The sequence below is a fragment of the Oryctolagus cuniculus genome, chromosome 5, assembly GCF_964237555.1.
Source record: "Oryctolagus cuniculus chromosome 5, mOryCun1.1, whole genome shotgun sequence".
Classification (NCBI taxonomy): Eukaryota; Metazoa; Chordata; class Mammalia; order Lagomorpha; family Leporidae; genus Oryctolagus; species Oryctolagus cuniculus.
Genome location: NC_091436.1, coordinates 131,209,715 through 131,222,077, shown reverse-complemented (window position 1 = coordinate 131,222,077; position 12,363 = coordinate 131,209,715). Strand labels below are relative to the sequence as shown.

Below are 12,363 nucleotides of genomic sequence, written 5' to 3'. Positions count from 1 at the left end.
GGTCCCCTACATCCACATGGGAGACCCAGAAGAAGCTGCTGGCTCCTGGCTCCAAATTGGTGCAGCTCCAGCCTTGTGACCATCTAGGGAGTGAACCAGCAGATGGAAAACCTCTTTTTCTCTCTCTCTGCCTCAGTCTCTGTAACTCTGCCTTTCAAATAAAATAAATTTTTTAAAAAAGAAATAAAGGAAGAAAGAAAGAGAGAGAGAGATCTTCTACCCACTGGTTCACTCCCTAAGTGCCTGCAACAATCAGGGTTGGCTCAGGCTAAAGCCAGGAGCCCAGTACTCCAACTGGGTCTCCCACATGGGTAGCAGGGGCCTAAGCACTTGAACCATCATTTGCTGTCTCCAAGAATGCATTAGCAGGAACCTGGATTGGAAACAGAGCAGATAGGACTTAAACTGGCACTCGGAGATGAGATGTGGACATCTCAAGCGTTGGCTTAACCCACTGTGCCACAATGCCTTGCTCTGGTATTCAATATTTGTAACTGCAGGTATGAGCATGGGCTTTTTTTTCTCTTTTTTTTAAATAAGATTTTTATTTATTTATTTGAAAGGCAGGGTTACAGAGAGAGGAGGGGAGAGAGAGGGAAAGAGAGGGAGAGAGGAGGAGAGAGAGAAGGAGAGGGAGAGAGATGGAGGGAGGGAAAGAGGGAGAGAAGAGAGGGGAAAGGGGAGAGAGGGGGAGAGAGGGGGAGAGAGGGGGAGAGAGGGGAGAGAGGGGAGAGAGGGGGAAAGAGGGGGAGAGAGAAAGAGAGAGGAAGAAAGAGAAAGAGACCGATCCTCCATCCACTGGTTATTCCACAAATGGCTGTAACAGCAGGGGCTGGGCCATGCCAAAGCCTGGAGTTAGAAGCTTCTTCCAGGTCTTCCATGTGGGTACAAGGACCCAAGGACCTGGGCCATCTTCTACTGCTTTCCCAGGTGCCATGAGCAGGGAGCTGGATCAGAAGTGGAGCAGCCTGGACTTGAACTGGCCCCATAAGGGATGCCAGCACTGCAGACTGCAGCTTAACCCACTATATCACAGAGCCAACCCCATAAGCACATTCTTCTTGGCTCCTTGTGCATCTTTTTTTTCTTTCACTGCAGTCCCCACCAGTTTACTTTATCAATTAATCCCTTCCCTTGGGGTACAAGAGAGAAGCAGTTTCCAAGTGTGGTCTGGGGACCCTTAGGGGTCCCTGGACCCTTTTGGGAAATGCATGAAGCCAAAACTTCTTATTTCTGAGAAGTTATTTGCCTCCTATGTATATACAGCTGAGTTTTCCATTGGTTCTAAGACCTGGGATATCACAACAGATTCTATGGGAAACAGATATGAGAATCCAGCTGTCTTCTACTTATTATACCAGATATTAAGAAGATTTACAAGGCCATGTCCTCAAGAAACCTATTTGTGTTTTGAAAAATACATTTTTCATTAAAAATGTTATTTATATTGACATGTAAAGGGTTTGTTATTGTATTCTGAAGTTAATAAATAAATGTTGATGGATATAACATGCACAAACAAAAGCTCTTTCTGGTCCTCAACAATTTTTAAGGGTAGAAAGAAGTTCCTGAGAATAAAGGTTTGAGAGCTAATGTTACAGAAAAAGCAGTCTGCAATGTCCTAGTGTTGATGCTAAACCTAGTTTGTATTCTCAGGAACTCTGCTAAACCCTAGCAGTATACAAGTAGAGGCTGGACACGTACTTAATAGAGATTTTGGAAAGGGGACTCAGACGCTGGATTGGGTGGCTGGCCCAGTTGCTCTCTCTGTTCCCTTCTAACCTGTGATTCCAAAATTCTGGCTCAGAGAGAGTGTGAGGAAGCCTCCTTCCAGAGCTGTGGCTACTGATACGGAATATGAATAATAATGAATAATACCTAATGTACCTTCGTTTTACTACCCACAAAACAATATGAGCATGTTAATGGGCAAATTAATACTTTGCCATGGTTGTATAGTCTTCATGTCAGCACAATACTTCCAAAATTTTGGAAGCAAGGTGACTTTTTAATCTTGCTTGTTGGGTTCTTCTTAGAGGAAAAGTGCTCTCCTTCATGTCCAGTCTTCTTTAGCTTTCAAATAACATTATTTAGTACTGCTTATTCTGAAGGAGAAGAGAGATCAGAGGAATATGGCAATTCACCATATTCTCAAAGAAGGTCTTTAGGGCCAAGTGGCAAGGTCAATATCAAGGCAAACATTCTGCTGACAGAGAATCCCCAAGGCAAATAAATCAAAGTCAAACCTGTAGGGATGAGCAGGATATTTTAATCTTCTGCATAGATCCTACTCTTTTTTTTTTTTCATGATCTATAATTCTGTTTTTAATTCTCTTAAGTCTTGTGATCACATATTTTAGAGGTTTTGTGCTGATGGTATCTCCTCTACCTTAGTCCTTCCACTGAGCTGGCAAAAGCACCATTACTAAACACAAACATACAGTAGCTCCTCAGTGTTATGTGTTTCCAAATGGCTGCTTATAGACAATCCTGAATTTTAACTCAGTCTAAGGTAGTAAAGAATTCAACAGCAAGTGTAACTTGTTACTCCACCTGGTCATGCTGACGTTCAAAGCACCTGACCTTACAGATCATCTATAAAATGTGAGAAGTGTTAAATATTCTTTATTTGATATGCATAAACCACACTAAAATGCCTTTCAGTAAGTAAAAGGCAGAAGTTTAGGTACAGGAAATTCTAATGAGATTGCCACAGCTAAGACCAAAAATACAAAGTAGACATTTCCAATGTCTTCAGCTCTTGCCTTAGGCAGGTAAAGAACAAGTGAATCTTGTTCAGTTCTGAGACAGTGAGGCAATTTCCCCAGCATTTAAATCTAAATCCAATCTCCCAACAGGTTTTGGGATGGCATTGACAAGTTTTGTTAGTTAAGTCCAATCATATCCTTAGAAGGGGAAAACAGCGAGGGCATTTACTGAACTGGAATTACTACCAAAATTTCCTATTTAACCACACAAGGCAATATTAGACGGTCGGACAAAAATATTCTGTCAGCCACTCATGATCTGAATTCTGGTGTATGAGAATTAAATTATGGTGCACATAAAAAAAGTCATGGGACATTGCTGTTTTGTAATAAATAAGGCAGTGGCCAGTTATTACTCATTCGTAGCTTTTTTGAGATAAGCTATCAAGTCTGCCCTTTCATTCTTCTTCTTAATGCCAGCGAAGATCATTTTGGTTCCAGGGATGTATTTCTTGGGCTTCTCCAAATATTCCATCAGCGTGTCCTCTCCCCAGGTGATGCCTTTGTTCTTGCTGGCATCTGTGTAGGAGAATCCAACGGCCTGACCTGTCTTCCGCCCGAACAGACCATGGAGAGTTGGTCCAGTCTTGTGCTTGCCTCCCTTTTCCACAGTGTGGCACTGGGCACATTTCTGAACAAAAATCTTCTTGCCTTTCTCAACATCACCCATTTTTAACTCGCTCGTTAGTAGCTTGCGCCCCAAAGGACCGCACTGGGAAGCTGGACGTCCCGCTCTCTCTAGATCCTACTCTTGCATAGCATGGAAATAGCAGGGCTTATCCTTAATAAGCATACTGCACACCCACAAAAACCAGTAAGTTGTTTCGAATATACGGCATCAGATCCATGAAGGAAAAGAACTATTAGAAACTCAAATGACCACATTTGTATAATTTGATTCAATTCAATGGACGCTAACTAAGTGTCTGTTATGTTCCAGCCATTAGTCCAGGTGATCAAGAGAGAGGATAAATGAGACATAAGCTCATACTGTCCAAGAATTCACATTCTGAAAGGGAAAACATGTAAATCACTGTAACACAATACAATAAGTGATATAAAAGTAGGTGCTCAGTACTATGGAAACACAGATGAGAGAGTAATTAATTCAGTCTGGTGGGAACGGGGGTGGGAGGGGTGGGTAGGAAATAGACGTTACATATGTAATGAGAAGGAAGGGAAATGAGAAGTTTACACCTAACTCGTAGTCTGGTCCCAGCTGAATCCTCCACAGCTGCTATTGCAAACCTGCTCCATCCCTCTCCCACCTCCCACCCAGTTGCTCTCAGCCTTACTCTGAGCAGCTTTCACTGCCTTCTGCAGAGAAGACGGAGCACTGGCCTCTGGCCGCCTACCCCACCCTTCCCCGCAAGAGAAGACCGAGGCCACCTACCCTACCCTTCCCCGCAGAAGACCACGCTAACCTCTGCTATGACTCTGTAGCCCAATAGCCACTGGGCTCCCCTCTCAGGATCTTGGTTCTCCAAGCTCTCCCTCTCCCTCTCCTGGTTTCTTATCACCAGCATTTAAATATATTTCTGCAGCAGCTCTCTCAAGAAGTGGCTGTTTTTTTTTCTTTTTTTTCCCCCTGAATGTCCTATGGATCCCAGCGTTAGGAGGTAGGGAGGCAACTATTCTTGTTCCCTGTTATTCTCAAACCATTTCTTCCTCTTTTGGTTGCGATTTCCCCTGCCCTTTCAAAGTTCAAGCCCCACCTGCCATTGCAATCATTATTTCCCAACTTCATAATTACTCTACAAAACTGAAAGTTGGGGCCCGGCATGGCACTGTGGTGCAGCGAGTTAATGTCCTGGCCTGAAGCACCAGCAACACATATGGGCACCGGTTTGAGTCCCAGCTCTCCTCTTCTGATCCAGTTCTCTGCTGTGGCCTGGGAAAGCAGTAGAAGATGGCTCAAGTCCTTGGGCCCTTGCACCCATGAGAGACCCAGAGGAGGCTTCTGCCTCCCGGCTTTGGATCAGCACAGCTCTAGCGGTTGCAGCCAACTGAGGAGTGAACCATCGGATGAAAGACCTCTCTCCCTCTCCCTCTCTCTCTCTCTCTCTCTGTCTCTGTCTCTGTCTCTGTCTGTCTCTCTCTCTGCTTATCCTCTCTCTGTGTAACTCTTTCAGATAAATAAATAAATCTTAAAAAAAAAAAAAAAAGAAACTGAAAGTTCACATTCCTGGCTCACTTATCCTCCACTCCTGCTCTTGTCATCACATATCAACAATAATGTGCAGTATGCAAATGATATCCTTGATACCTCATCTCCATGGCCTCTCTCTTCCACTACACTTCGGTGACCCCAATCCACAGATAATTCCTTGACTTGGCCAAGAGAAATCATAGTCCAGCCAAAATTCTAAATTCAAACGCCCAAGCCTCTAATATACTTTCCAATCCTTGCCATTAATTGGCTTTAGTATCAAAGCTTAAAAAAAATTCTTCCCCCTCACTGAACCTTGTAATCAATGGATCTCAACCATCTCATACCCGATTTTGTCCTCATCCCCTCCTCTGTTCAGCTTAGATTCTACACTTCTACAATCATTTCCTGGCAAAGCACCCTCACTTTCCTGTTCTTCTCTCCTTCCATCACAAACTCCAGTTCCAGATGACCCAAGTATCCACTTTCTTTGAGCACAAGCCCAAGTAAGCTCATACAAATAGGAAAAAAACACAGAGACTTCATTAAGAATTCAACACTACCTAGCAATCTTACTACTTACTCTTTTCCTGCTTTCTTTTTTCTAAAACATTTATTTTATCCACTTGAAATGCAGAGCAAGAGAGAGAGTGAGAAAACAGACACACACACACACACACACACACACACAGAGAGAGACAGAGAGAGAGAGAGAGAGAATGGGAATGATCATCCATCTGCTGGTTCACCCCACAAATGCTCTCAATAGCTAGGGCGAGCCCAGGCTGAAGCCAGCTGGAACCCCATCCAGATCTCCCATGTGCGTGGTAGGGGCACAAGCAGTTGAGACATCATCTGCTGCCTCCCAGGATGTATTAGCAGGAATGGAATGGAAGTGGAGTAGCTGGGACTTAAACTGGCATTCCAAATAGGATGCAGACATCCCAAAGAGACTTAACCACTGACTCCCCATACCTGTCCCCCTTTTTCCTGATTTCTAAGAACTATTTTACATTCTGACCTTTCAGGGTCCTTCCTTTTTTTTTTTTTTTTTAAGATTTCTTTATTTTTATTTGAAAGTCAGAGTTACACTGAGAGAGGAGAGGCAGAGAGAGAGAGAGAGAGAGAGAGGGAGAGGTCTTCCATCCGATGGTTCACTCCCCAATTGGCCGCAACGGCCAGAGCTGTGCCAATCCGAAGCCAGGAGCCAGGAGCTTCTTCTGGGTCTCCCACGTGGGTGCAGGGGCCCAAGGGCTTGGGCCATCTTGTACTGCTATCCCAGGCCACAGGAGAGAGCTGGATTGGAAGTGGAGCAGCCGGGACTAGAACCAGTGCCCATATGGGATGCTGGGGCTTCAGGTCAAGGCGTTAACCCACTATGCCACAGCACTGACCCTGGTTCTTCCTTTTCAACAAATAATTTTTTTCTTATTTTGCTGAAACTACAGAACTTCCTCATGTTCCACCACCAAAACTACAAAATTATGGGCATCAATGATCTTCTTCTTCCCTCTCCCTATCAAAATCTAATCCTGCCACAGGCACTTTAAAAAGCACAGCTCCTCTTGCCTATTCTGGGACTTTATACTTCCAGTTAGATCTCCCTTCCTGTTTCATCCATGTCTCATGAACTGCTAGTGAAAATACAATCTGTTACAGTCTCTTGGGAATTAACAGTACCAGTTAAAAGTACACAAAATACATATATCCTTCAACTTAGCAAACCCATTCCTAGAATGTGTCCTATATAAGTAAATTCATTAGTGTTTTAGGATGGACAGGGAGACAGGGAGAAGGCTTTTTTGTTTTTAATAGAAATGACATCATTTTTTTTTCTTAAAGATTTACTTTAGTGTTTGAAAGGCAAAGTTAGAGAGGCAGAGGCAGAGAGAGAAAGGTCTTCCATCCTCTGGTTCACTCCCCAAATGGCCACAATGGCCAGAGCTGAGCTAATCCGAAGGCAGGAGTCAGGAGCTTCTTCTGGGTGCCACGTGGGTGCAGGGACCCAATGAGTTGGGCCATCCTCTGCTGCTTTCTCAGGTGCATTAGCAGGGAGCTGGATTAGAAGTGGGGCAGCCAGTACTCAAACCGGCACCCAGATGGGATGCCAGAGCTGCAGGCTGGGTCTTTAATCCCCTGTGTCACCGTGCCAGCCCCAGACAAAAGGTTTTTACAACTTTATTTTTAGTGACAAAAATGAAAACAAAGTAAGTACATAATCAATAGTGAAAAGTGGGATAAATTATGGTAGAACTATCCATGGATCATCATAGAATCTTAAAAGAATGAATTACATCTCTAACATTATAGGTCTACTTCCTTCCTTTCACTTGTCTTTTGTCCCTATAGCACTGAAAATGCTTGTGCAATGGCAACCATTAATCTAGATGCTGCCAGATCCATACTACCTTTCTAATCCTATTAGAACCACCCAACAGAGTTGCCCATTCCCTTCTTTCCAGAAATATCCCTCTCTCAGCCTCCACGATACTACCTTCTCCTAGATTTCTTCCTAACTCATTAGCGTTTTCTCAATTTTCTTTGCAAGCTGTCTCTTCTGTCTGACCTTGAAATGCTGGCATTCTTCAGGGCTTAGTCCTTCATCCTCTTCTGAAGTGAGCTCATCCACTCTGAGGGCTTTAAACACATCTACAAGCCAAGACATTTTAAATACAGCATCTGTCTTCAGATCAAGCCTTTAATCTAACCTCTGCATATCCAATTCTCCTACACAAATGAATTTTAGCATACACAAAATGGAGATTAATTGCGCAAGCCCCAGGGCCAGCGCTGTGGCATAGCAGGTAAAGCCATTACCTGCAGTGGGGGCATCCCATATGGGTGCCGGTTCAAGTCCCGGCTGCTCCATTTCTGATCCAGCTCTCTGCCTTGGCCTGGGAAAGCAGTAGAAGATGGCCCAAGCCCTTGGGCCCCTGCACCCACGTGGGAGACCTGGAAAAGCTCCTGGATCCTGGCTTCAGATCAGCACAGCTCCAGCCGTCCACAGCCATCTGGGGAGTGAACCAGCGGATGGAAGACCTCTCTCTCTGCCTCTCTCTCCCTCTCTGCCTCTCTCTCTCTCTCTCTCTCTCTGCTTCTCTCTCTCTCTCTCTGCCTCTCCTTCACTGTGTAACTCTGACTTTCAAGTAAATAAATAAATCTTAAAAAAAAAAATGGGGCCAGCACTGTGGTGTAGCAGGTTAATGCCTTGGCCTGAAGTGCCAGCATCCCATATGGGCACTGGTTCAAGTCCCGGCTGCTCCACTTCCAATACAGCTCTCTGCCATGGCCTGGGAAAATAGTAGAAGATGGCCCAAGTCCTTGGGCCCCTGCACAAGCGTGGGAGACCTGGAAGAAGCTCCTGGCTCCTGGCTTCGGATTGGCACAGCTCTGGCCGTTGCGGCCAATTGGGGAGTGAACCATTGGATGAAAGACCTCTCTCTCTCTCCCCTCTCTCTCTGTGTAACTCTGACTTTCAAATAAATACATAAATCTTTAAAAATAGATAAATAAATAAATAAATAAATCCAGAATGAAACAACAAAATAGCATTATTTTAAAAAAATTTGTGCAACCCCCCACCAGACCCAACCTACACTGGAAGTCTGAGTCTTTGCCAGTTTTTCCCACCTGAGTAAATAGTATCACCGTCTATGCAGACACTAAAAGCAGGAGAAAGTGCTGTCCCTTGAGCCCTCAGACATCATCAAATCATGTTGATTCTACACAATGTATTTCACTAGACAGCCTCTTCTACCTCCTTTGCCACCAGCTTAATCCAAGAAACCCCTAACCAGTCTGCTTCTATTCTTGCCCTGCCACCATTTATAACCCATTCTCCACAAAACAGCCACTGTGACATTTTTAGAACTTAAATCAGACTGTGTCGTTCTTCTTAAAATCTTCCAATGGTTTCCCACTATTCTTAAATAAAATATAAACCAATAAAATGGTGAACATGACCCAATTGTTTTTTTTTTAGATTCATTTATTTTCACTTGAAAGTCACAGTTATACAGAGGGAGAAGGAGAGGCAGAAAGGGAGAGAGAGAGGGCTTCCATCCGCTGGTTCATTCCCCAACAGGCCGCAACAACTGGAGCTGTGCTGATCCGAAGCCAGGAGTCAGGAGCCTCCTCCAGGTCTCCCACATGGGTTCAGGGGCCAAGGACTTGGGCCATCTCCCACTTTTCCCAGGCCATAGCAGAGAACTGGATCAGAAGTGGAGCAGCAGGGACTCGAACTGGTGCCTACATGGGACGCTGGCACTTGCAGGCAGCAGTTCCACCCACTATGCCACAGCACCGGCCCTAACCTGACTGGTTTTATAATTGCCTACCTATACCATCTCATACTATTCTTTCCTGGCTCACCTCACTGTGGCCACAAACCCTTCTGATGGTTCCTGGAATACGCCAAGCTCCTTCCCACCCCAGGACTGATGCACATGAATCTCTTGTCACATGAAATACTGTTTCTTATGTGATTTACATTCTGTTCTCTTCATAACCTCTAGACATCAATTTAAAATGATGCTTTCTCAAAAAGTCTTTTCCTGATCATACTACCTTAGGTAGAATCTCACTGTTCTTTCTGACCCTATCATGTTGCTTATTTCCTTCCTGGCCCTTCTTTTTTTAATTGATTTATTGATTTATTTGAAAGTCAGAGTTACACAGAGAGAGAAGGAGAAGCAGAGAGAGAGAGAGAGAGAGAGAGAGAGAGAGGCAGAGAGGCAGAGAGAGAGACAGAGAGAGGTCTTCCATCCGCTGGTTTGCTCCTTAGATGGCCCCAACTGCTGGAGCTGTGCTGATCCGAAAACAGGAGCCAGGAGTTTCCTCTGGGTCTCCCACATGGGTGCAGGGGCGCAAGGACTTGGGCCATCCTCCACTGCTTTCTCAGGCCACAGTGCAGAGCTGTATTGGAAATGGAGCATGCAGGACTTGAACTGGTGTCCATATGGGATGCCAACACTGCAGGTTGGCAGCTTCACCTGCTATGCCACAGCGCCAGCCCCATCCTAGCCCTTCTGATTACTTGTATTTGCTTGCTGTTCATTTATCAACGAGCTATGTCACCAGATTGAAGATCCACGTGGACCAAGATCTATTCTCAGCATACAGCAAAGAGTCTGACCCTTTTCATGAATGCTCCAGAAGGGAATGGAAAGAAGGATCAGGATTTTCCTATATCAACAATTATTCAACTGTGCCACCTAAAGTTACCACTTATTCACTCTATTTTCTCAAACTTCTTGAAATAATTCCTATCCATGATTATTTTACCTCACATTGTTCAACGTACTACATACTATGCAACTGTTCTTCCTTCTGACACAACAAGCTTGTTTTCAGAGTAAAATGGGAATTTCTCAGCAGCTTCTTTGTGACATTTAACCCTACTGATCATTCCTTCCTTGTCAAAAAGCTCTTCTGAAATCTCACTCCCTTAATGTTCCTCCTACCTGTACCTTTCTTCAGTTCCTCCAGCTCCCCACCCCCCCCTCACTCTCTAAAATGTCAGGTTCATGATGTCCTATCCCAGATCCCCTCTCTAGGCACACTGAACCAGCCATGCAGTCTGTTTTGGCTACTGTGGATGTGTGAATGTCTCCCAAGTCTTCATCACTGGCCCAGATCCTGCACCCACACATCACATCATTTACTGAAATGGCCAGCTGACAACTCTACGTGGACGTCCTTCTGGCACCTGAAACTCAACAGGTTTAAATTGAACTTAACCACCTTTCTCTGCCAAATCTGCTGTCTTCTTTATTCCCACCTCAGGGAAGAGACCTCCATCCATCCCATGACACTAAGAACCTAGTCTCTGAAAATTCATGTCTCTCATCAATCACCCCCACAACCACTCTTAACCAAGTTCAGCATATTCCACTTGTCTTCATCCCCACTGCCATTAGTTTGACGCAAAGCTACTGGCACATGTTGCCTAGACTTTTACCAAGTCTTCATATTCTATTCTTTCTCCCTGAAAAGCAATTCTCCAGAGCAGCGAGTGATTATATGAAAACATGGTAAATCTTCTATCACACTTCACTACTTAAAACCCATCAGTAGCTCCAATTGTCTTCAGAATAAAATTCAAGTTTCTTGACCTGGCTGACAAAGCCTTCTCACCACTCTTTGTCTTTTCTTTTTTGCTCAAACTACAATAAATAACCAGTTCCCTACGTTTATCTTTTTGCAGTACACACATTATTTTTGAAAGCCCAAGACAGGCTTTTGTCTACCAGTCTGCACCTAAGCCCTTTTCCACAATCCTCTCCCATGCTCATAAGGCATCCTAGAGCCCTCCTTAAGGGAACCACAGGTACCTATCAACCTGTCAGTAATGTTACCTACCCACCTTAGAACCACTGAGTCAGGACCCCGAGCAGCGACCCAGCATCTGTACTCCCATAAAGCTTACATGCACAGCCAGTGTGCAGGCAAGGTGAGGCATAGCTGCGGCACCACCCCTGAGGACGAGGAGCATGTTTACTGTTGTGGCCCAATACCTGGTGTCGTGCTGACACATGGGGGTTACCCAACAAATGGGAAAGGCAGATGAATTTAAAATAATTGTCAAGTACGCAGTTGGTTTGAATGTCCTCCCACAAATGGGTAAAAGGACATATTACCAGGAATGCAATCCCTAAGAATGAAGTTTCTGTTTTTCTTGCAGTTATTTGGTTTTCCTTCGCTACAGCTAAACTATGTCCTCTTTGCATCAACTATATGTAAGGAATGGCGATGTTAGACACATTACAACTAAAAGGTTCAGTACAAATCGGCTTTCCCATCTATAACAGTCCATTCTCCACCTTCTCGACTTTACACATACTAACTAAAAAGGCCTAGTACATAGGAGAATGTCAGTCATTTGAACACCTATACTCTCCTCGAACGCCAAATGAAGACTCCTGAAATAAAGCACTGGAGTGGGGTAAAATGGTTTTAAATCTTTCAGACAGAGCAGTAACTATACGCGCTTTAGTAGCAAGCACACATAAAACATAGTAATAATGGCACAAAATTAACACTTCCCAAAAGAAAAATCTAGCAAGACCCCCAATGTGGGGAAGAGGCATTGCATAAGTGGGGCAGAAACATCTTTCTGTTTTCCTTGTTGCCCTGTACAAAGAAGCCTCATTATGTATTTGTAGAATGAGTGCATGATGATGATGAATACGTATGGGTTTTAAGGGACCACTCACATTTTCCTACCCTGACCAGAGTCAGCTAAACTCAGCTTCGTGTTTTACCAAAAAAAATATTTGTTAAATTTTGTCAAGTGCCTAACCTGTCTGGTAGTGTGTGAATACACAGCACACTCAAAGAAATACATGAGCCTGATTCTTGCATTCCAGAGATTACTGTACAAATGCTATTAATGACACTGTTCCCCAGCACCAGCACCATCAAATAAACCTGCACACCCTACACAGT

General features: G+C 44.3%; 2 protein-coding genes across 6 annotated transcripts in view; both read right to left on the bottom strand.

Annotated features, from left to right (window-relative positions):
- BTBD9 (BTB domain containing 9) overlaps positions 1–12,363 on the bottom strand; it is a 435,326-nt gene that overhangs the window by 309,025 nt on the left and 113,938 nt on the right. The window lies entirely within an intron of this gene.
- LOC108177422 (cytochrome c-like) overlaps positions 1–12,363 on the bottom strand; it is a 72,320-nt gene that overhangs the window by 23,870 nt on the left and 36,087 nt on the right. The window contains exon 1 of the mRNA XM_051855724.2: positions 1–12,363. This exon is cut by the window's left edge and continues 23,870 nt beyond it; it is cut by the window's right edge and continues 36,087 nt beyond it. Coding sequence (XP_051711684.1) covers positions 3,121–3,438 — 318 coding nt within the window. The 5' untranslated portion in view covers positions 3,439–12,363 and the 3' untranslated portion in view covers positions 1–3,120.